The sequence below is a fragment of the Convolutriloba macropyga genome, chromosome 12 (assembly GCF_964194025.1).
Source record: "Convolutriloba macropyga chromosome 12, txConMacr16.3, whole genome shotgun sequence".
NCBI classification, from domain to species: domain Eukaryota; kingdom Metazoa; phylum Xenacoelomorpha; order Acoela; family Convolutidae; genus Convolutriloba; species Convolutriloba macropyga.
In genome coordinates this window covers 42,349,024-42,374,559 of record NC_134479.1, presented here as the reverse complement: position 1 = coordinate 42,374,559, position 25,536 = coordinate 42,349,024, and the positions used below count along the sequence as shown (strand labels likewise).

At 36.1% G+C, this 25,536-nt stretch overlaps 1 protein-coding gene across 1 annotated transcript in view; it reads left to right on the top strand.

The window, feature by feature from the left end:
- The window catches only part of LOC142350893 (uncharacterized), a 125,096-nt gene extending 104,579 nt beyond the window's left edge, over positions 1-20,517 (top strand). Inside the window, exons 22-28 of the mRNA XM_075402896.1 lie at positions 763-903; positions 1,334-1,539; positions 1,922-1,978; positions 5,881-6,135; positions 9,063-9,232; positions 19,730-19,876; positions 20,216-20,517. Of these exons, the coding sequence (XP_075259011.1) occupies positions 763-903; positions 1,334-1,539; positions 1,922-1,978; positions 5,881-6,135; positions 9,063-9,232; positions 19,730-19,876; positions 20,216-20,348 (1,109 nt within the window). The 3' untranslated portion in view covers positions 20,349-20,517. The remainder of the gene's footprint in view (positions 1-762; positions 904-1,333; positions 1,540-1,921; positions 1,979-5,880; positions 6,136-9,062; positions 9,233-19,729; positions 19,877-20,215) is intronic.
- Positions 20,518-25,536: the final 5,019 nt, after the last annotated feature.

Sequence of the window (25,536 nt, the reverse complement as noted above, 5' to 3'; positions counted from 1 at the left end):
CTGATATTGTTGGCTTTGTTGTGCGCAGTTCTTTGAATTGTAATTCAGGACATGACTGCTGTGATGTTTTAATTTGTTTTTGCCTTTCGATCATATTTTCTGCTTTGCATTAGTCAGGACTTTCAGATTTGATTTCTGACTTGTCTAACTCGTTGTTTCAACCGATTGCAATTTTGCATTCATGCAAATTTGTCTCCAATACAATACAAGGTCAAGGAGCAAAATCAAAAGAAATGGGATAAATCAATAAAGGCCCGACACTAAGAATTAATGTTAAAGGAGTTAGTGCATTAAGGTATTTTATTTCCTGAGAGTATACTGCTAACGGTAATTACTATAAGCTTATTCTCCTCCAGTTTTGAGGATGCGTTGCCGTATTTTTTGATTTTAATGAAACTGCTGACAAAATTATCACACCTTTTGGCACTTTAATTAGGTTGTCGACATCGTCTTATTTTTTTCTAACTGTTTCAACCCAACGGCGGTCAGGGTGTCAACGGTGACTTTTCCGGCAATCTCTCTGCTATGTTTTTCTCTTTTGTCAGTTTTATCCCCGAATAGGAATTATGGAGAGAAAGTCTATTCTTACTTTGAAAGGTGTCATTTTTTGCGAATTAATACGGATTGTTCAGGTGACTCGCCGGAAGTCAAAACATAATTTTAGAAAATTACATCTGAAGTGGCATGTGAGAATTCGCTTGACAAGATCACTGACAACTCATTTGCTGCCATATCTCATTGATAATTTATTGCTTATTTTAGGTGACCAGTTATTAAACATGGGTCGGCAACTTGAATCTAAACACAAGGAAGAGAACTCGCGTGAGATTTCATTGGCTGAGTCTGCTAGAGAACTATGTGAGGTGAAGCTAGAACTGAGCAAGAAGACACATGAAATGAGAGGTGGGTGTATTTGTGACTGCAGATTTATGGGATCTATTCAGTTCAGGGCCCCCGTCCCAAATTGAAAGTGCTATCTGTTGCACAGTTGCGTGCTATATAACATCTAGTGGTTATTTGAGGATCATAAATGGCGCTAGTGGGAGCGAAACAGATCATATACTGTTTTTGATAATTTCAACGCCACAGGACAGAGAATCGCGAAATGTTAGGTAAAGAAAAAAATTTAAAAAAGTGTAATTGGCCGCGTTTGCTGTTAATTAACTTTTGGATGCTAAACTTTTCGCTGATCATCTTCAGAGCACAGTAATGTGAAATTATGCATCTAACGGAGACTTGATAGTGCTTCATAAAAAAGGTAAACATTAGCTTTTGCTTTAAGTGGAAAACGTTAGAAATTGTTCTACTTCACTTATTGCAAATGAAATCTTAGGATTGAGTCGTAAGATGGAGGAACTTCAGCTGGAGAAATCTCGACTGCAGCAGTCAGTGACAAATGCAGATATAAGTGCAAGGTGTGCAGTAAGAGATGGAGATATGGTGTCGTGTTATGTGAAAGCTGTCAATGATGCGGTGGAGGGATTCAAGAATCAGTTGATCTATTCGCCCTCGACTGCAAATGCTCTAATGCTACCCCAGGTTTTAAAAAATTACAACTCAACCAATCACAGTGACGTCCTGAAACGACTGATTTAACTAATTTGTCTATTAGTTTTTTTTATTGAAAAATTTTTATCGAAAAGAAAAAGTCATTTCAATCGGATAATATCCGATAAGTACTCAATAATTACTCCAAAACTAATCGAATTTGACGCAAAATGGCATACTGTTGAGTTTTTCAAGTTTAGACCTTGTATTCCGATAATTTGTCCTGATTATTGTCAGCTGGAAATGATAAGAATTCCGCGCTCTCGGTAACGTTGTCGAAATTAAGACAAGATTAGTTGATTAATGGGTCTGAATACAGAAGTTATTAGAAGATAAGGAGGAAATTTTTAATTGATTTTTTGTGATGTTTTAGCTCGATGAAGTTGTCTCAGGCGGCACCAAATTTAGCAATGAGCTCAAAATGTGCCACGTAAGTTACTTCAACTAAATTTTGTGGCATTGTTATAGTGCTTTTTAATAGCCGCCGTCAACCTCTCAACGGCTATTTTTTAGGCGCTCTCTTTTTTTACAATTCAAAGAATTTGAATTGTATTGGGGCGTTGTCTTTTTAACGACTGGAAGAGGAGTATTGGTGGAGCGTCTTTTTTATAGGAAATTTTGTTGGAGTATTTAAAACAGGAATTGAAATGCGTGAGAACAAAGTAATTGGGTCAAATTGCTGAAGAGCAGAGCGAAAAGTGAGTGGTTTTCTGTTCTTACCATATTTTTGAGAGAGCAAAAGTAGGTGTGAAACAGTTTTCGCTTAGCGAGCAAAATTTTTTTTGATCACGTGCGGCATCTTCAAAGCAGTTTTTTGTTTAAACTCCTTTTTTCTGGTGAAAATGTTTGTATCCGTTTGCTAAGGTAGTAATAGTACGTTTAGAATAGTTTCTCACCATCTGAAGCAATTACTTCACTTTAAGACTCATTTTTGAGCTATTTTTAACATTTGCTGGCGTTTTTAACAGTTTTTGTATTCCTCTTCAAATCTTTATGGAAATTGTGGTTTTCTGTAGTTTAAATCAGTTGGTCTATTTGTTTTGGTTGCCTTTTGACGAAATTGATTTTAATTTTGAGTTGTACAACTTAAAGATAATCAACTAATTGTAAGCGAATTTTGGCCGATTCTCGCCTGTTTTCTGAAGTTTTTGTCTTTCTTATTGTGCTCCTCCCTGTAGTTGTTCTGGTTCATTCATCGATTTTGAGATTTCCTATAGGTGTTACCCCTAAAAACAGTGAAGATTAGGCAGGAGTAACTTTTATTCGAAAACCATACCATGAATTTCTAGTGCTTTTCAGTTTTCGTTTTTCGCCTTTTTTATTATTAATAGCCGCGTCGGCAATTCCAGGCGGCTATTATTGCGCTCCTAATTTTTTTTATCGCCTAATAGATTTTTGTTTTGTCTTACCCTGACTTCTTGGAATTGACTTTTTCAATGACTTCAGTGACTTCTACTTCTTAGCAGTTAAAATTTGTGTTCGTGACGTCATTTTTAGGTTGACTGTTTTAGGTAAATTGAGTGACTTACCTCACTCAAAAAATGACTTCTGAACTCACTTATGGAACTTGAAGTTTTATGAACATTTACTTATTAAAGGTCAATAGTGTGCATCTGAGTAGTGCCAAAGTTATATGCCCTAATTCCCGAGTAATAGTTTTAAGTTTTAATATCAAATATTAATTTTGAAAAAGCTCCATTAGTGCCTTTTCCTTGTAGAGTAAATATGTGTCACAACAATGACAGTCCGAATCTAACCCATAATGTCTAAAGGTCTATTAAAAATCTGGTGCTCGATCTGTCAATCTTATCTCTTTAGTTGTTTCTATTCAGGGTAGGCCACAGGCGTCTATCGCGGCTATTTTCCGGCAATCTGCCCGCTATGTTTGTTTGTTTCTGGGAGGTATTGTGTAGGTGAATGCTCAAGCAGAAGGAAAAAATTTGCTTTCTAATTGCTCTCGAACGAAATTCATAGAAATTATTGAAAATGTGTTGTTCTTTTTTCAATGCAAATTTTTGCTTTAGCTTTTTTGCGCTTTTCTTCTAGAACCCTCTTTGACTTCTCAAGTGACTTTTTCACGCTTTCGTTCTTCATTTTTGAGTGATCTGTATGGCTCTTATTTCGATGTAAAGCTTGTTGCTAATATAAAATGGGTTGCAGAATACCAACAATAAGGGTCTGATAGCCGAGTGGGCAGGGCTTTGGTTATGGTTCGGGAGGTCAATGGTTCGGATCCCGGCGTGGTCAAATGTTTTTCCACCCGCCTGTAATTCGAATGCAATTCTTTTGACAATAAGCGGTTTATCTTTCTCCAAATGACGGTCGGAAAGTGGGGTCTTACAGATTATTTTGTTGGAGAATTTTTGTAAGAATATATTTTGACTTTGTCGTTCATTTTTGTTTTTCCTCAATTTTCTCTGCTTATTTTTTGTTGGTTTATCGCTCAGTCGGCAGCGGTTTGATGAATGAAGACTAACACTATCACTGGCTGGGTCACAATTATTTTTTTTCCAATGAAGAGGTTTATCTGATTTGTTTTTTGCAAAGGAAAGTTTATTTGTCAGATACTTTCTCCTTGATATTTTTCCCTGTTGTTGTTTCAAAATGATTGGTATACTTAAGTACAATTTTTCTGATGACAATTATGGTGGTCAATTGTCTACTTCAAGTCGTTTCCGCCGGAATTCTTCAGGCTGTTTTTTTAAAGACACGCTTTTTCATGATTTTTTTCAAGTCAAATTGAAGCGATGATTTTGGTCACGCCGAAACAGAAAGTGGATCGAAAAAGCGAGTGGTTTTGCGGCGAAAATTTTTTTCATACTTAGTTTAAAGTAGAGTGAGAAAACGGTGTATGAACAAAATTTTGCTTTTTCGATAGTGGTGTTTTGTTCACATGCTGCATTTTCGCTTTGATTTTTACCGTTTTTTCGACTTTTTGATAGGGTTTCTTCTAAATGGTTTTTCCAATCAATTCAATCCATTTTAGGTCTACTTTTCCTGTTATGTTCTTTTTAATTCGGGTTACCTTTTGATCAAGTTTTTCGTTTTAGATAAGTTATGATTTTCACGCTTGACTTCTGACTTACCTCACTCACTGTTTCAACTAAATGGATTTTAAATTCTTTCACACATTGAATTACGCAATGTCGTGAGTATAGTCAAAGTCAAAAGCTCAAAATCAAAGGAGACGGGATATACCGATAAATTGCGGTGATTAAGTCATAATGCATTAGGTTATCAGAGTTCATTAGAGCAATTTCTAGCTGACAGTATTAGTAAGCTTAATAGCGTTCAGTTTAGGAGCTGAATTAAGTATAGTTTTTGAATCTATTTGAAACTGCACACATAATCAGTACACTTTTTTAATAGCCGCGTCCTCATTTCCAGGCGGATATTATAGCGCTCCTAATTTTTTTCACTTCGTCTAACATATTTTTTTCGTCTGACCCTGACCTCTTGGAATTGACGTTTTCAATGACTTACCTCACTAAAAAAATGACTTCCCCGAACTCACTTATGGAACTTTAAAATTTATGAACATTTACTTGTTAATAGTGTGCATCTAAGTAAAGCCAAACATGTATGCCCTAATTCTTGATTATTAGTCTTGAGTTTTTGATTTCGAATATTAATTTTGGGATCATCTCCGTTTGTGCCCCAGTACGTTATGCGCCCCCCAGTTACAGAGCACATGCCATTACATAGTAAGTCATTGAGTAAAAAATATTGCACTTGCATCAGGGGTGCAAATAATATGCGACCGCTAAGCTGAGGGGGCACAAACGGAAAAGATCCGAATTTTGAAAAGCCCTATTAGGGCTTTCTCCTTATAGAGCTCGTGTCTCATAAAAAATAACAGTCCAAGGCTAACCCAAAAAGTCTAGTGGTCTATTAAAGGACTAGTGGTCGATCTGTCTATCTAATCTCTTCAGTTGTTTCAATTCATGGAAGGCCCCAGGCGTCTATTCCGGCTATTTTACGGCAATCTGCCGGCTAAAATTCCTGTTTGAAACTGAGAAAAAGTGTCAATTTTTATCTCCTTTTCTGGTTCAATTTTTGTGTTTCAATCTCGATGTCTCAAGGGCGTCAACGGTGGCTATTTTCCGGCAATCTGCCGGCTATGTTTCATGTTGCACTACTATGTCGCCTTTACGCAATGTGATATTTCTTCATTGTAACTTTTTGAGGTCATTCAAGATTGTTTTTAGTTTTAAGAGGGATACAAAGGTGTTTTTTTTCTGACATATGGAAATAAAAGCTTAAATTTAGAAGCTTTGATAGCAAGTTCAGATGGCAAGCATAAAGACGGAATTATTAAAAATGGAATTTCAGGAGCTTGTGATCAATTTCGGCGATACTTTGGGACATTTGACAACCCACCTGCACAATCAGACTAATCAGATTCGAACCCAGAAAGAGAACATAGCTGCCCTGAAGCAGGAGTTACTTGCATCAACTAAACCTCCTCTCCATCATAGTGTATCAAGTGGGAGAGATTCGGCCAGGGAAAAGTCCGGAATCGAATCTGGTTTTGGAAGTAGGAGTCACATGATACAGTCATCCGCATCATTTTCAAACCCGAAACAAGTGAGTGGACTTTTTTTGACATTTTTAATTGCTCTATAACGAAACTTGAAGTGTCCTGTTAAAGCAAAATTTGTGCTTGACCTTCTTGCATGATTTAAATTACTCTTTCAGAATTTTAATCGGCTGAACTTTGACTACTAGAGTTAAAATTGGTTCCTTTTCATTTTAAATATTACTACTGGGTGATATAAGCACTCATAACATCATTTAAGTGCCCTTTGTAAACATAATGCCCCGCTTCTACGGCCTCAACCTTCGGAAGCATTGTGCAATAGAGTCGAGCGAACGTCAGTCGTTTGAGAGCAATTGGTCTGTCATTGGTTTAATATTAAAGTTGTGTAGTGTTTAATTGCCCTCAAGCAATGTTAGTTGCAATAATTTGGGTCTTTTTATTGTCTGCCCGTTTTTTCCTTATCAGTTTGCCTTGAAGTCGAAGGAAACGGGGCTGTTTTCAACTTTTCAGCATAGTTTTGTATCTGGTAAAATTTTAGTTTATTTTAGCTATAAGCTGAGCGTAGATTTATTTCGGTGTGACTGATTTTTTGTTACTCGAAGGGGAGTATTAGTGGAATTCCTTTTTTTGATAGATATTTTTCAGAGTGTATTTGAAACAGGATGCCGCACGTGAAAACTAAAGGTCAAACAGTTGAACGAGTTGAACAGCAGAGAGAAGAGAGGGTGATTTTCTAACCATACCTCATTTTTGAGAGAGAGCGAGAAAAGTAGGTGTGAAAAATGTTAAGGGAATCGAATTTTTTGTGCGACTTTTTTGAGGCGTAGTTTTAGTGTCTACTTTGCTTTTTCTTATAAAGTGGTTTTTCTAAACCATATTAATAAGTAATCGTACGTTTGAGAGCTCTTTTTGTGTCATTTTCTCTTATTAGAAGCCTTTTATGCAATTTTTGCATTGTTAAGTTTTTTGCCTCTGCTATATTTTTGGTTGAAATTGGTTTTTTATTGGCTGATGTGACCTTCTCATTTGACAGTTATCATTTCTAGTTTGCTTTACTCGACGAAATTGGTTTAAATTCAGTCACTTATTGCTTATTAATAAACGCCTCATCTTCTGAGCAGGCTATTATTCCGCTCCTATTTTCAAAGAATTGGAATTGTATTGGGACGCTGTCTTTTAGATCTGTTCACACATGTTCTTGATTTGAAATTGAAGTAATGATTTTGCCCAAGTCGTAACAGGAAGTGGAGCGAAAAAGCAAGTGGCAAAAGCAAAAGTTGTTCGCTCGAATTCCAAAGTAGAGTCAGAAAACAGTGTTTGAACAAAAATTCGCTTTCTCGCTTGTGGTGATTCGTATACATAAGGCAGTTTTAATTTTTTTTCTGTTTTTTGATTTTCTTTGGATGTGATTGTTTTTCTAAATGGTTTTTCTAATCCAATTATTGTCAAGTCTTGGTCTATTTTTTGTTTAGTCAATGAAAAATCTTTGAATGAATTGTTTTAGGACTTCTCCTGTTTTCTTACTTCGTCGAATAAAAATTTGTTTCGCGTCACCTTTGTTTGCAGCTTGTTAAACATTTTGTATCGTTTAGCCTTCTGTCCAAAGTGCTTTTAAAAAGCATTTGCTCAGCAAAGAAATCTGTGGTGAACAGAATCACTATCGAATAACGAAATCAAACAAGAAACGGGATAAACCCATAAAGCCCTATTATAGATCCCGGTCACTTGTTTGTTCCTATAAGTCCTAGTTACCATCTCTGATGCCTATTGGTATTAATGCTAGCCGTTTTTTCTTCTCATTAAGAAACAAGAGCCCAATTTTAGGTGTTCACTACTTGAACTTTGTTCGTGTAATCCTTAGTTGTCTCTAACCATCTTAGTTGTCTCTTAACCATCTCTAATGCTTATTGGAATAGATGCCCTCCCCCTTTGTCCTCTTAATAAGAAACAGGGGTATTTCTAACTACAAAACTAAATCCAGATAGTTCGCACTTTAAAAAATGTTTTCTTACATCAATTAGTTTTGTTTTTTTTTTCTGTTCTTTCAATCCCACTCGGAGTTATGGGATTCAATGGCGGTTTATTTTCCGGCAATCTGCGGGTACGTTTTTTGATGTTTTTCAATTCTCTCAATTCGTCTTTTTTGCTGCCTCTCAGAATAATTTTTCCTAATCAATTGTTTATTAATATTTGGCCCATTTTTTACTAACTGAAAAATCTGAAAAAAATTTCTGAATGACTTCTTACGTTCGCTAAAGGCATTTGCTCGCATGGCGTCATCATCATCTCCCTCTCTTTCTATATATCTCTAGCAAAAGCTTTGAGGTCATTTGCCTGAATTTATTTTGACCAGATGTGACTTACGTCGCTCAACAAAATGACTTTTGCACTGTAAACTTAAGTTGAATGCTTTATGGTAAAAGAAACTCATACGTGTAATAAAGGTCCGTAATAAAAAAGGCGGAGTGAACTTAACAAGCCTCATTAATTTAATGCTGAATGTATTTTACATAGTAATGTTTCTCTAACGGTCGTGGCTGTAATCTTGGACTAGTATTTCTGGTTAGAGTAAAAGATCTTTTGACGAAGCAGAGATTGAAGAAGTTTAATTTTGGTGTCAGGAAAAAAATACTCAATGTCAAAATACCCAATGTGACAAAATGCCCGAATCATACCCAATATTTTATCCTAAAGTTGAAATTACTAGAACGATTATTTCGCATAATTTTTAGCTAGTGCATTTGGCCATGCCTCAGCGGCCCCTGGGACCTGATATGAAATGATTACAACCTAACACGAAATTAAATTATCCGCTTAACTATGATAAAAGATACCTGAAATGCCGAGTGCTATTTTGTACTCGGATTACTGAATGAAAAGATCAAAGGGAATAAATTGGATATAATGGCATTGGGTATTATGGCACAATGGGTATTTTGGCATTTGGTATATTGTCGTGTAACCTTAATTTTAGATGCGGCAGAGGCAACAAACTCCGGATTCTGATTACGGCGGAAGCCATACCTTCGAACACCACTTGAATAGTGGACTACTTTCCTCCTCATCCACCTTAGCTCCTGAATCGCCTCTCATGTTCCACAGTCTCAATACTCATCAACAAGCTCCTCAGAATTCAGCCACATCGTTAGTACCATCTCAATTAATCATTGTCACTACGTAACTTGTTCCATTATTTAATGCAGATATTAAGGCGTTTGACCGCTTTTAAATGAAGTTTGTACCAATTATATAAGTCATTTGTTTTGCTGAGCTTAACTGACAGCTGGTTCAATATTTTGTGTGAAGTCTTTTGACTTCTCTTGGCTAGTTTTGCTCTTCTCTCTTTCTGCTCAAAGTGCTTTTAAGCTGCAATTGCTCAGCAATATGAACAACCTAGAATCAACAGAGCCAGTATCGGAAAACGAAATCGGAAATAGAAACGGGATAAAACCATGTAGCCAAATTTTAGATGCTCATTACTTGAACTTTGTTCTTGTACGCCTTAGTTGTCTCTAACCATCTATAATGCTTATTGCTATTGCTACCAGCCCATGTAGCCTCTCAATGAGGAAAGGAGTATGTTCAACTACAAAATGACATCAAAATAGCTCGCACCTATTTTGATTTTTCCGTAAAATGAACCAATTTTTTCATTTTTCCGTAACCTGAATCGGAGTTGCTGCAATCAATGGTAGCTGTTTTTCGGTAATATGTCGGTTTTGTTTGTTTGTTAATTTCGTGCATTTAGTTTTCTGTGGCCTGTGGACTATCAAAGCCTGGGGTTGTGAAAATGTTGATGGTTAGTTCTTTTCTCCCTTAATCCATGAAAATTCTTTGGACTGAATTTCAGGGCTTGTCCTGCTATGTTTATTTAAGGATAAGACCACATTTTTCCGATGACGTTTAGATTTCAAGACATGATAAACAAGTAAAGCCCGATTCTTTAAGTTGCGATGGATGGCCTTAGCTTCATTGTCATTTAAGTGCGATTTATGCTGAATGATAAAAGCTGAAAAGGTTGAAATTTTTTATCTCAAAATGAACCTAATTTTTCTTGTTTTTGTCGTTTTTAATTGCCTTTGAACGTAAGTTTAAGCAAGTTTTCTGAATGTGTCTTTTTAATAGCCGCCCTCATCTTCTCAGCCGGCTATTATAGCGCTCCTATTTTTTTTTTACTTCGTCGAATAAAAAAATGTTTCGCTTTACCTCATTTTGCCGCCTTTTCAACATTTTGCGTGAAATCTTTATGACTTCTCTCGGCTAGTTTCTCTCTTCTCTCATTCTGCTAAAAGTGATTTTGAACATCAGTTGCTCAGCAAAGCAATTCAAAATGAACAGAGTCAGTATAAAAAATTGAAATCAGAAGTAGAAACGGGATAAACCCATAAAGCCCAATTTTAGATGCCCGCTATTGAACGTCGTTCCTATAAGTCTTAGTTACCATCTCTAATGCTTATTGGTATTGATAGTAGCCCCTGTAGCTTCTCTCTAAGAAACAGAAGTACGTTATGTTCAACTACGAAATGCCATCAAAATAAATCGGACTTAAAAAATGTTTTTGTACAAAAATCTTTTTTTTTCAATATCTTCTATTCTTTCAATCCTAATCATGCTTATTGGAATCAACGGCGGCTATTTTCCGGCAATCTGCCGGGTATGTTTTTATTTCGTCGTCAAGATTTTTATTTCGACCATATGAGGTCACAATCACTTAAATCTGCTTTTTGTTCATTCGGTCATGCAATTTTAGATAAAGTGAGTGTGTGACGTCATTTTTCACTCTTATTGTAGCGAGCTTTTTGTTCATTCGCGTAATTAAGTTTTTGGTCACGCGTGACAGCTCGCTCTCAAAAATGACTTCCTGACTCTGAAACTGACTTTTCTTTACTTTAATCCAAAGAGATAAGGTCAAGTGAGTTCGTATCAATCTAATTGAAGGTTATTTGAGATCAGCTAATAGAAGCAACAATAAATTAAACAGATTCTTATTTAGAATGTAACATCTCAACATCAATGAGAACCTTTTCGGTCTGTTTCGTTTACTATCTTTTGGACCATGCAGCAGATCTACAAAGCTATTGCGGCTGTTTTCTGGCAATCTGCCAGCTATGTTTAGAACATTCTCCTTGTTATAGGACTTTCTTCTATTTCTTCGTAATTATTTTTCACACTTGAGCTCCTTATCTTTGAGTGATCTAAGTTGCGCTCTTTCTACATTACTTGCTAATACAAAAGCGATTGCGAGAGGATAATAACTCCATTGTGGCTTAGTGGGTAGTGTTGGACGCATCCTGGAGGTCTGGGGTTCGAATCCCTGTGTGGTAGGAGTTCTTAGCATCTATATGATATTGCTTAGCTAAACGCACTTTAAACAAATTTTTCCGTTCGAGAGCAATTCATCTGACGTTTGTCCGTTTTTTTGTTTTGTCACCTTTGATTTTGATGGAGATCAGTCTTGGCTTAGTTTATATGAATCATAAGCTAAACGAAACGTGTTTTCCATACTAATTTTAATAGCCTTTTCATCTCACCAGGCTATTATTGCGCTCCTATTTTTAATTGCTCTCGTAGAGAAGCAATTGTTGTAAACGTGTCTTTTTTATCCAAAATTTTCGCTTGACTGTTTTGATTTTTCCAGAAACTTTTACGCCCTTGACTTTTTGCGTTTCGTGTGATCTAAAATTCTCGCTCTATCACAATTTCCAGAGGCTGAACTCGATTGGCGGAAATTTAACAGTAAAAGTCAAATGAAAAGTGCGCCAAAACTGGTGCTACTTTAAATCTTAATAGTGGTATATGTTAGCCTCTAATGTGGTTATTTGAAGCCCACTTTTAAACTTCTTAGTTGCATTTAGGCTACCACCCCCCCGACTGAAGCTGGCTGCAAGTGATTAGAGCTCCCACTGGTCGTTCCAGAGCAATTCTTTCGACGTTTAGTCGGTTATGTTTTTTCTTTTAATTTTTACTTCGTCCAAGTGATAGATAGTTTCAAGTTTGTTTTAGTCGACGAAATTTGGTTTAAATTCAGTCACTTACTGCTTATTAATAACCGCCCTCATCTTCTCAGCTTGCTATTATTGCGCCCCTTTTTTAGCATTCAAATAAATTGAATTGTTTTGTGATGTCTTTCTTAGATCTGTTCACACATTTCAAATTGAAGTGATGATTTCGTTCAGGCCGTAACAGGAAATGGAGCGAAAACGCAAGTGGTTTTGCGGTGGGAAAATTATTTGACTAATTTCAAAGTAGAGTCAGAAAACGGTACTTGAACATCAATTCGGTTTCTCACATGCGTCAATTTTGTTTTTCGCAGTTTTTTGTTTTATCTGATTTTTTCTAAATGTTTTAGTCCATTTTAGGCCTATTTTTTTCATAAGACAATGAAAATTCAAATTTTTGAATTAACAAAATTTGAATTGTTTTAAGACTTGTCTTGTTTTATTACTTCGTCGAATGAAAATTTGTTTCGCTTCACATTAGTTCACATCTTGTTGAACATTTTGCTTGTTAATCTCTTTGACTTCTCTTTGCTATTTTCATTGTTCGCTCATTCTGGTCAAACTGCTTTTAAGCAGCAGGTGCTCAGGAAAGCAATCCAAGCTGAATATAATAAGTATCGAAAAACTGAATCAAAAATAGAAACGGGATAATATGTACTTCTAATTAAGTAACAGGAGTATGTCTAACAACAAAATGAAATCAAAATGATCAGCACTTTAAAAAAGTTTTCTTAGATCAATCAGTTCTGTTTTAATGTTCTCTTAATCCCAATCGGGGTTGTGGGAATCAATGTTGGCTATTTTCCGGCAATCTGCCGGGCATGTTTCGATGTTTATACCAACCTTAACATCGGAAATAATATAGTTTCCGCAAATTTCAATGTTTTGTATGAGAATTTTTAATTTTTTTGACCTTTGAATTCGATGGAACTTTAAAGCTTGCAGATATTTCGAAATTTATTAATTTTTTCGAGTTTTCGCCTCTGATTGCCTCTTATGTCCCGTGAGATATCTGTTAGATTTTGGCAAATTTTTGATAGCCGCCGTCTCAACGGCTATTTTTAGGCGCTCTCCTTTTTTAAAATTCGCTTTACCTTTTGATCAATATTTTGTTTCACGCTTGATTCGTGATTTACCTCACTCGCTGTTTCAATTGAATGAATATTAATTTTTTTTAATAGCCGCACAGCGATAGCTGGGGCTATTATTGGCCTTCTTCTCTTGGTTTTTTTTATTTCGTCGTCATGATTTTTGTTACGACCATATGACGTCACAGCCACTTTTTATTCATTCGTTCATGCAGTTTCAGCTGAATTGCATGTGTGACGTCATTTTTCGCTCTTAGTGGAGCGAGATTTTTTGTTCATGCGCTTGATTAATTTTTTGGTCAAACTCCATTTACCTCACTCTTCCTCACTTTAAAATTGACTTTTATTTACTTTAATTCAAAGAGATAAGGTCAAATCGGTGTGTGTCACTCTAAATGAAGGTTATTTGAGATCAGCTAATAGAGGCAGCAATAACTTATACAGATTTTTAATCAAAGTATAACAGATCAGCCTTCAATGAAAAGACGAATTTTTCTGGTCCGTCTTTTTTACTGTTTTTTTAGACTGCCGATCTACGAATCTATTGCGGCTATTTTCTGGCAATCTGCCAGCTATGTTCACGCATTGAATTACGGAATATAGTGAATACGGTCAATGTCAAAAGAGCAAAATCAAAGAATCCGGATAAACCGATGAAACCCTGTCATAAAGCTAGCTGACATTCTGACCTTCTAAGCTTTCAGTTTAGAAGCTGAATATAGTATACTTTTAGAATCTAACTGAAACTGCACGCCGAATTAGAATCTTTTTTGATACTGAAAAGTAAAACCGAAAAATGTCCGGCCGATTTTTGTCTCTCCTTTTTCTTTTCTGTTTCTATCCCGATTTGCATCAAGCGCGTCAACGGCGGCTATTTTCCGGCAATTTGCCGGCTATGTTTTATTTGTGAAGTTAGGTTAAAGTTATGTGTTGTGATAGTTTTTTATGTTTTTGCCCGCCTCTCATACGCGAAATGTTTCTCAAAACGTTATCGGGCAGGTTTTTTTTCACTGCCTTACTTTTAATTAATTGCAGAAGTTTGTGGAGGTATAGTACTTTTGTGTAGGTGAGAAAAATGCTGTATATTTTTTATACTGAAAGGCAAAGGTTAGTTAGAACCCCCTAGTTTTTCGAAGTTAAATGTCAGTATTTGAGGGAATTTGAACACAATTTTTCACCATTAATCCCGTACACTAGTCCTCTCGGCTGACGAGTCTACCTATGAAATTCAGATCAAAGGCAGCGTTAACTAACCAATAAAACCATTGTAAAGTTGTTGAGCTCCATCCATGTTTCACAGTAAAAAGAAAGTTGTCGCATGATGTGATAGCTTTGTTCAGCTATAGCTCAATTTGAACTTGCGTTAAACATTAGAGAGAAAATCGATGTGAATGAATTGCGGTCTTTGACTTTTTTTTACTGAGGCACTTGGACGAATTTCATCAAATTTATTGTGGGATTTCTTATGAGTAAAGTTGCTTTATTTGAAATTCAGGGGCAGACGAGAGGACTAATGTAGGGGATAAATGGTGTAAAATTTTGTACAAATTTAATTAATAGCCGCTGCAGCTTCTCAGTCGGCTATTAGAGCGCTCCTTTTTTTTTACTTCGTACTGTTTTTTTTTGCTTTACCTTACTTCACAGCTTGTTCATCATTTTGCGTAAAATCTTTTTGATTTCTCTCGGCTAGTTTTAGTCTTCTCTCATTTCTGCTAAAAGTGTTCAAAAAGAACAAATTCAGCATCAAAAACCGAAATCAGAAATAGAAAAGGGATAAACCCATAGAGCCCTTTTTAGATGCCCGTTACTCAAAATTTTTTTCTGAGTTACCATCTGTAATAAAATTACAAATCTTAAAATTACTAAAATATCTTTTTGGTATTGTTACTAGCCCCTCTGTTGACTCATTACGAAACAGGAGTCCGTGCAACACCAAAATGAAATCGAACTTTGAAATTGTTTGTGTACAAAAATTATTTTTTTCTTTCAATCCCAATCCTGGTTATGGGAATTAACGTCGGTTGCCGTGTATGTTTTAAATTTCGAATAATCTTGCCTCAAATATTGAATTTTTTCTTCTTGTAAATAGGGGGTTGTAACTTACTGTTGCAGCTCAGTATTTTTTAATTGCGAAGCTGCAAGCAGAGCGGATCAGAGCGGAGAATTATTGAGGTGCTCTTGGTTTTTTTTGGTCGTGTGACGCGTTTTTGTTTGTTTACATTTGTTCACAAAGCTGAAAATGTGTCTAAGTCTCTGAAAGTTCAAAACTTTCCGAATAACTTTTTCGTCTCTTTAACGGAGTTTGCGCGCGCGAGTTCACTTCTCACTCTCTTTAGTCAAAGTTTTTTAGTCATTTGCGTGTTTAGAATTTGATCATAGGTGACTTACTCACTCAATCAAATGACATTTTCGCTTTAAAACTAAAGTTTAATTTGATTTGGTTTAAAGTTGAGGGAACTCCTGTGTGAGGAAGGTCACTAATGAAAAGGCTTCTGTGGAATGAATTTTATCCTTTTTTATTTTGTTGCTCAATATTTTTACATAACCTTTTGAGCGGCGTTCATCACTTTTTGAACTTGTCTCTATTGTACGGCACGCATGTCTATTTCGATCGCAGTTGTTCGGGCAAGTTGCCAGATATGTTTGCCTTATTTGGATTTTTTTTTGTTTCTATTATTCAATGACCTGGTCAGGTGAGTTTTTTTTATTTCTCTGTTCAATTCTTTGAAATGTTTTTAGGCTTTGTCCCGCTATGCTTTTTTAGTTAGATGTGAGCATGGAAATATTCGATGACTTTAAACTTTCGAAACGTGGTGATGAACAGGGGAAACCGTGGGGCATCAAGTTTCAATAGAGGCTCTTATTTGATTATAGTATATTTAATAGCCGCCCTCATCTTCTCAGCGCTATCATAGCGCTCCTATTTTTACAATTCAAAGAATTTGAATTGTATTGGGGCGCTGTGTTTTTTGAAAGATGTGTTCATACATTTTTCAATTACTTTATCTTTCAAAACGGGATAAACAGGTAAAGCCCAGTGGGCATTAAGTTTCATTAGCGGCCCAAAGTGGGCTTCAGTAGTCCTTCAAGTGATTAGAGTGGTGCAGCTGCTGGGATGGACTTAATTTAATGTTAAAAGGTTATTTTAGAAGTTTTTGGGCTAAAAATGTTGCAATTTCTCATGTTTTTAGTGATTTTTTTTTATTTTTTGTTTGATTAGTCTTAGGTTGAAGTTTTTGAAAAATTATGAAGGCTTTTTGCGATACAAAATGACATGTTATGACCATTTCATGTGCTATATGTTTTGGCAGTACAAATACATATGCAGTACAAAATGATACTAATTTTTGCATTTTTCAAATTTTTTGATAATTTTCGTCATTTTTTCAGTTTTCCCAGCTTCAGGGGCCAGGAAATGTCCTTTATGGTTTGATAATAGAGCACTGCATGGTTTCTAGTAATAATGGATTGGTTTTCAACATTTTAATGTCACGAAAATTGGCATTTTTAAAAATAAAATCTGCAGTTTTTTCAAGGTTTCTTGAAGTTTTTGTCAATTTTTGATTTTTGTCTATTCTCAAGTGCCAGAAATTTTATTCCTCGGTCTGATAAAAAGTTACTGCATGGTTGTTAGTTTCAATGGATTTGTTTTCAACAATTTTATCTTTCGAATTTTAGAAAATTTTTGATAAAATTTGCAATTTTGTTCAAGTTTTTTTCAAAACGTTTCTTTTATTCATTTTTTCTTGCCTCAGGAGCCAGCTGAGTTCATCCTGAGTTGGATAGTATGATTTTAGATAGTTGCTAGGGGGCAATTGAACGGTTTTCAACATTTTAATAGAGCGAATTTCTTTTGTTTGAAAGTTGAGATTTTCTTAAAATTTTTGCCTATCGATCTTTGAGCCAATGATCTTTGAGTTTTTGTAATGCTTGGAATTGGGTTATTGGATAGCCTCTAGAGATACAGAAATGATTCTGAAGACATTAATATCACAATTTTCAGCAGAATTTCTATAAAAGTTTTCAATTGATGTCATTTTTTAAATCTTTGGTCATACAGATATAGTACTGGACCGATTTCAAAAACAAAAAGTGGCCATGAGCATATTTTTGAAATAGATATATTTAAAGGGATGAAATTTTGCCTAAGGGGTAAAAGCTTCAAGAGTTTTAGTAATTTTTGTTTAGTTTGATTGATTGTTTTAGTTTCTCAATTTCTTGAGGTGATTTTGTTTGTGTTTTGGCTGGCATTGTTCAATTGATCTGCTGGTCAGGTAGAGTACTTCTAAGTTTTTCATTCAATTCTTTGAATTTTATTTCAGCTATGTTTTTTTTTTTAATTTCAACTTGTACTGCTATGTTTTTTTACTTCGTCGAACTCTTTCGCTTTACCCATTTTGCCGCTTTTTCGACATTTTGCATGAAATCTTTTTGACTTCTCTAGGCTAGTTTCACTCTTCTGTCATTCTGCTCAAAGTCCTTTTAAACAGCAGCTGCTCACCAAAGCATTTCAAAATGAAGAGAGTCAGTATAATAAAATCAAAGTCAGAAGTCGAAACGGGATAAACCCATAAAACCCATTTTTAGATGCCCAGTACTTGAACTTTGTTCTCATAAGTTTTAGTTACTATCTATAATGCTTATTGGTATTGATACTAGACGCCGTAGCCTCTCACTGAGAGACAGGAGTATGTTCAATTATGAAATGACATCAAAATAAATCGCACTTAAAAATGTTTTTATACAAAAATTAGTTTTTTGTTGATATTTTCTTTTCTTTCAATCCCAATAGAGTTATGGGAATCAAAGGCTTTTTTTTCCTGGCAATCTGCCGGGTATGATTTAATAGGTGCCTCAGCTTCTCAGTTGGGTATTATAGCGCTCCTAATTTTTTTTCAATTCAAAGAAATTGAAATGTATTGGGGCGCTGTCTTAAGATCTGTTCACACTTTTCATGATTTTTGATGTCAAATTGGAGAAGTGATTTTGGTCACGCCGCAACAGGAAGTGGAGCGAAAAACCGAGGGCTTTTGCGCCGTAAAATTTTTTGCGCTCTAATTTTAAAGCAGAGTGAGAGAACGGTGTTTGAACAAAAATTCGTTTTCTCGCTAGTGGCTGTTTGTTCACATGCGTCAATTTCACTTTATTTTTTACTGTTTTTTTACTGTTTTTTTTTTTCAATTTTTTGGATCGGATTTTTTCTAAATGCTTTTTCCAATCCATTCATAGTTCATTATAGGCCCAGTTTTTTGTTTGAAGCAAATCTCCATTTCTGGCTAGTGCTTTTTTGTTCAGATGCGGCATTTTGACATTGATTTTTGGTTTTTTCTCTAATGGTTTTTTTTTGTTTTTTATCTAATTTTTCAAATATGTTTTCCCAATTCACTCTTAGTCTATTCTAGGTCTTACTTTTTTGTTTAATCATTGAAAATTCTTTGAACTTGTCCTGCTATGTTTTTTTTACTTCGTCGAATAAAAATTTTTTGCTTTTTCTCATTTTGCCGCCTTTTCCACATTTTGCTTGAAATTTTTTGACTTCTCTAGGCTACTTTCACTCTTCTGTAATTCTGCTAAATGTGTTTTTAGACAGCAGTTGCTCAGCAAAACAATTCAAAATGAACAGAGTCAGTATCAAAAAACGATATCAGAAATAGAAACGGGATAAACCCATAAAGCCCAATTTTAGATGTCCGTTACTCGAACTTTGTTCTTAGTTACCATCTCTAATGCTTATTGCTATTGATACTAGAGCTCCTTTGTGGTCTCACTACGAAACAGGAACAAGTTCAGCTTCGAAATGACATCAAATTAGTTCGCACTTTAAAATTGTTTGTACAAAAATCCTTTTTTTTCACTAGTTTTTTCTCTTCTTTCAATCCCAATCGTGGTTATGGGAATCAACGGCGGCTATTTTCGGGCAATCTGCCGGGTATGTTTTTAGGGCTACTTGTTCTGAATTTCCTGGGAATACTAAATTCGAGTTATCAATGTTCTTTCAATCCCAATCAGGGATATGGGAATCAATGGTGGCTATTTGATCTGTTTTGAAGCTGTTGGTTGCAAAATGGTGCAGTTAGTTTTTTCTCTGTTTCTTTTGTTTTCTCTTGATGGATCTTCATTTTATTTTTGTCACAGTTCATAGTGGTCTTATGCATGGATTTTTGTTTCATGGATTTCAGATTTTTTAAGGTAGTTTCATTGTTAATGCTAACTTATATACAAAAAATGTTGGGATTTTAGGTTCGAGAATTCTTTTCGCCGTATTCTGCTCTGAGAATCGCATGGATTGTTTAGAATTGAACCGTAGCGTTTCTCTTGAATCGGTTTGAATCGATGGTTTGAATCGATTTCATAACATCGACTCCTTTGACTTTCACCAAATATCAGAGTGCGCTTAGTGTTTCGAATAAGGCATCGTTCGGTGCTTAAAACTATAACTATGAATGTAGCTTTGAAAGTGACATTAACTAATGTCACTTTTGAAGCTGCATTCATGTTAACGTTAATCGAAAGCCCAATGTAAAGTTAAATGATGGACTCTTTTTCGTTTCTAGGTTTCAAGGAGATCAAATAACTTCGAGTCATTCAATGTTTGAACCACCAAGGCCGTTCAATTTAAGAGGAGCGCTACCAAGGAGTCCTTCTGAAGACGTAAATGCAAATATAGGTCGGAAGACCAAAGAGTCCAGGACCACCAAAAGGTATACTTATTTGAAAGTTTTGTATAATTAGATTGAAGAGCTTTGAAGTATCAGGAGTGTTGTTAGTGTCAAGAATAAAAACTCGAATGCTAACCTCGTATTTGAGAACAAGTCGCGCCGGTGTTTATAAGCGTAATCGTAATTGAATTGTTTTCACTGGTCCGATGGTTAGATATCCAAAATCCTCCTATTACTTTAGGCTCAGTTGAGTTTAAATCTACTTTGAATTCAATTTTCTTTTTGAAGTTTTAAATAATTTTTGTATAAAGTGTAATGAGCTTCTAACAACTGGGTGTGGGTAATCCAAATGGTTGCTAGTAAGCGTTATGATCCGTTTAGGTCATCGACTGGAATTGAAAGCCAAGGCCTTCAAGGTAGGAATTCGCAGACCAATAGGACATCTGCAAGTTCGCTATCAAAAATGAACGGTAATCAGAGATCGCCTGCTAGAAACTCTTTCGCGAGGCGTTAAGCTGTTATGAAACTTGCCGCATTTCGATTGTCTCATTCCAAGTTTTTCTTTTCGGTAGTCTATCGTCTTGTTTGATTGTAAATATGTAATGTAATTGCAATGTACATAGTATTAGATGTGATTTGTGAATTAGAAGTATTAGAAGTGGAATTTACTGAGTTTGTTTGAATCTCTTTGAAGGCAAGTTTGCAGGAAAATCATATTACGTCTTTCCGATTTGGTTGAAGCTTCATATATCAGAACAATCAATTGGGAGCTGTTAAAAGAGGTGTGTGGAAGCCTCGAAAAAAGTTTTTGTTAAAATTGTTTTGAAGAGAGATGTGAAGTATAAACTGGGGTTTGTTGGTAGCGAGATTGTTGTTAATGGACACGTCATCGGAGTCAACTGAATTTTCACCCCAGTTTGTTTCGTTCACTACGTCAAACAAAACGTTGTTTCGCTTTACCTAATTTAACCACCGTTTAATTGCTCTCAAATTCAAGCAATTATATTTGTCCTGTGGTCTTATGAGATCTTTTGCTTGATAAAATTTTTGATAAAACTTTTTGACACATTTATAAAGGGAGGTTATTATAGCTTGACTTTGCTGTGCCCCGCCATTACCCCCGCGCAGCCGTGCGCAGTCCTGGGCACTGCAATTAAGCTAAAGCTGGCCTCCCTAAACCGCTGCTAGCTACTAATCAAGTCAACCGCTCGACAGTCGTTTATTTTTTCAAGTTTTTAAGAATTTTTGATCATATAGCACACTTTCCGTGAGAACCCTTTTCAATTTATTTGACAACTTTGTTGGACTGGTATTCCATTCTTGCGGAAGCATCTTACTTCCGCAAGGCTTTCTGGTTTCCAAATTGATGAACTATACAAAAGAACAGATAGTAGAAAACGGAGTGAAAAACAAACGTAGCCGACAAAGTTTTCATTCGTTTGAGTTGATCTCAATAGATGTTTGAGCAATTTGAAAAGGTTTCGAATGTCAAAATTGCAGATAAAAACTAAGAAACAGCAGATTCAATGAACTCAAAAAACTGATTGTGACCGTGACACTGATTCGGTTGTTTCAAGTTTCGATGCATCGCACTCTGAACATTTTGCAAAAATGAACTAAACTCTATTAGCATTGCATTTTCTTGGTTTGACAAACGTAAAATAATTTAGCAAGCATTAGAGTCACAAATGCTTCGTAGCTTTAGCCATATTTGGTTTTCTGGAGTATCAGCACACATAATAAGATATTGAATGATGCTGAACATGAAAAGATTCTGTTGAAATCATAGTGTGTAAAAAAACATGCGCTTAATTAAAAGCCGCCCTCATCTTCTCAGCCGGCTATTCTAGCGCTCCTATTTTTTACAATTCAAAGAATTTGAATTGTATTGGTGCGCCGTGTTTTTTTTAAGATGTGTTCACACATTTTTCAATGACTTTGATCTTTCAAAACGGGATAAACAGGTAAAGCCCAGCGGGCAATAAGTTTCATTAGAAGCCCAAAGTAGTCCTTCAAGTGCCTATAGTGGTGCAGCTGCTGGGATGGCCCTAAATTAAAGTTAAAAGGTCATTTTTAGGAGTTTTTCGGCTCAAAATAGTGCAATTTTTCATGTTTTTTGTGATTTTTTTTGAGTTTTTTTGTTTGATTAGTCTTAGGTTGAAGTTTGTAAAAGTTGATTAAGGTCTTTTGCGACACAAAATTGCTTGTTATGATCATTTTATGAGCTATAAGTTTTGGTACTACAAACAAAAACACAAAATTATACTAATTTTTGCAATTTTTTCAGGTTTTCCGAAAATTTTTTTAGCCCTAGGTGTCAAGAAACCTCCTCTAGCGTTTGATAAAGGGTTTGATGATAGTTTACTGCACAGTTTCAAATGGTAATGGAATGGATTTCAACTTTTTGCCATCATGAATTTTAGCATTTTTTGACAACTTGCGATTTTTTTCATAATTTTTTTTTACTTATTTATTGCCATTATTCAATTTGTTTGAGTCCCAGGGGTTAGAAAACCTCATTAGGGGTTGAATAATAGTTACTAAAAAATTTTTGGTTGCCATGGAATAGGTTTCAACCTTTGAATATCACAAATTTTAGCAATTATTTTGAATAAATTCGCATTTTTTTCAGGTTTTTGAAAATTTTCATCATTTTTTCAGTTTTTCTAGTTTCCGGCACCAGGCAATCTCCTCTGAGGTTTGTTATTAGGGTATTGCATAGTATCTGGAAGGGTATTAGAGTATTGCATAGTACTCTTTTTTTATAGTAGTCTTTTTTTCAATTGCTCTCCCAAAACATTGCAAATCATTGTCGTACGTAAAATAATGTAGATGTTTGATTCAATCACTTGACACGATTGCTTGAATTTAATCGAGTGTTAAACTGTGCTGCCAGTTTTTATATTATTTTGATTAGCTGATGGAACTCGAAAACTAAACGTCGAAAATTATGATTGAGGTTAAAGCTCATTTAGAATTGAATGAAACCGAAGTTTTTTGTTGCTTCAATAAAACGTCGTTAAGAAGTCTGGGCGGTTGTCTGTGGGGTGCTGAAAAAAAGATTCAGAAGTAAAGTAGGATAGAGCCTGATTCTTGAGTGTGTTTTGTAGAAGACGCTTTTTTGCTTTGTCCAGTAAGAGTTTGTTGGAAATTTGATTAGGAACGCAAGTAAACGAAACCGTTTGTGTTGAAAAAGAGCGCATTGTGTGCTATTAAATTTTGGTATTAAATTAATGTTAGTTTGCAGTCAAATCCTTTACAAGGAGTTTGCTACTACTGATCTAGTGGCGCCTGATGCATGGATCTGATGTTTTTCTATAACAAAATCAAAATTTTCGACGCAATTTCGGTTTCAACTTGCAAAAGTGAATTTCGAACAGCGGATTTCTAAGACATATTCTAAGCGATTATCACAAAGAAAGCGCAGTCAGCAAATTAAAACCAAATTATCCACGTCATGACATTTTTTGGGAAAAACACTACAGCAAACGCGGCTGTCAGCTGGGAGAAATGGATTGTACAGCGGAAGTCGGCCCTTATGGCTAATGAAAACAAAAAAAATGGTAGAACTACTCTACGGACCACCGGCAATCAAACCAACATAAAGTGACAATCGAGAGCGCATAGACAACAGTCGAAGCAAGATAGGCTCACAAGAATTGCCCAGTTGAAAGTGAAGATGCAAAACGCTGCACAAAAATAGATGAAATCGACATCCTAAGTAGAAATGAACCTTTTGTATTGTGTGGGAAAAGAGCGCACCTATTATCTGTCTCTGCATTTGTAGTAGTGTCTTCAGTAGTGTCTTCAGTAGCAAGCATGCAATCGTAGTGTCTTCAGTAGCAAGCATGCACATTTCGAAAATGAAAAACAGGCCACAGGAGACCTTTGAAACAAATGGGAGAATCTTTTATAAAAATCGTAATGTCGGTTACGATTGGTACGTTTTTTTAGTCTAAGGCAGTAAAACGGCGAAACAGTAGAAATTTTCTATGGTGGATTGAAGCAGCATTATAATAATTACAGTTTTGGCCTTTCAGTCATACGAGGTATTTTAATCACTAACATGGATGATTTCGATACGCAATTAGAACTACTCCGAAAAACGGTAAGCCAAGCAAAGTTCTCAAAAAAGCCAACCACATGGAAATAGGAGCAAAGAATCAGCAAAAATACCCAAAGTTTGGACAAGTAACCTTACTTTTTTATGGTTTACAATTATCAAAATGGAAACAGAAACCCGACTGTAAGAGAATGTAGATAAGGATTCAATTACATTGTTCTAGACAGTTTGTTAAGTTTTTTTTCAGTTTTAAGTTGCGGGAACAACCCACTCGTTTTGGTTGCGATAAGGACAAAAGTCAATGTTTTTTCAAGTTTTACTTCTGACTTGATTGTTGCACGACATGCTCCAGGGGAAAGAGGAGGCCAACTAACACATCACAGACGTTTGACCAGATCGTCGAAGGGAGTGTAACCCAAGTTGCCTAGAAAACCGTTTCGAAAAAGGTCAAGAAAAAATGGGCTAATCAGCCAAAACGCGTGCGAGCGCGGAGACCGGGCGAACGTACGTGCCGTAAGCCGTTTTCACCTTCACCACACGGTGTTGTCCATCTCGTCCAGGGTACACCTCGAGAACACGTCCAAGGGGCCAAATTCCACGTGGAGTCATATCTTTCAGAATCCAAACAATGTCGTTGACTCTCAGTGGTGTTTGGCCACTATCGCTCCATTTAGACATCTTTAACAGTGTCGGAAGATACTCCTTGACGAGTCGTTTCCAGAAATGGTTGACCATTTGCTGCACATTCTTCCAAGACTTGAAACTGGCGGGTTCTTGGCTGTCAAACTTTCCTGGTGGGAGAGAATTGAACGGTCTGTTGATCAGAAAATGGTGTGGCGTGAGAGGCATTTCATTTTCCGGAAGGTCAGCGACAATCGTTAGTGGTCTGGAGTTCAATATAGCTTCCGTCTCGACCAAAATTGTCCTGAACACATCAAGCGACAATCTTCTGGAGCCTAGAATGATCAATAGAGTGCGTTTCGCAGTCTGGATCAAGCGTCACCATAAAATGTAAGAGAATGTAGATAAGGATTCAATTACATTGTTCTAGACAGTTTGTTAAGTTTTTTTCAGTTTTAAGTTGCGGGAACAACCAACTCGTTTTGGTTGCGATAAGGACAAAAGTCAATGTTTTTTCAAGTTTTACTTCTGACTTGATTGTTGCACGACATGCTCCAGGGGAAAGAGGAGGCCAACTAACACATCACAGACGTTTGACCAGATCGTCGAAGGTGGTGTAACCCAAGTTGCCTAGAAAACCGTTTCGAAAAAGGTCAAGAAAAAATAGGCTAATCAGCCAAAACGCGTGCGAGCGCGGAGACCGGGCGAACGTACGTGCCGTAAGCCGTTTTCACCTTCACCACACGGTGTTGTCCATCTCGTCCAGGGTAGACCTCGAGAACACGTCCAAGGGGCCAAATTCCACGTGGAGTCATATCTTTCAGAATCCAAACAATGTCGTTGACTCTCAGTGGTGTTTGGCCACTATCGCTCCATTTAGACATCTTTAACAGTGTCGGAAGATACTCCTTGACGAGTCGTTTCCAGAAATGGTTGACCATTTGCTGCACATTCTTCCAAGACTTGAAACTGGCGGGTTCTTGGCTGTCAAACTTTCCTGGTGGGAGAGAATTGAATG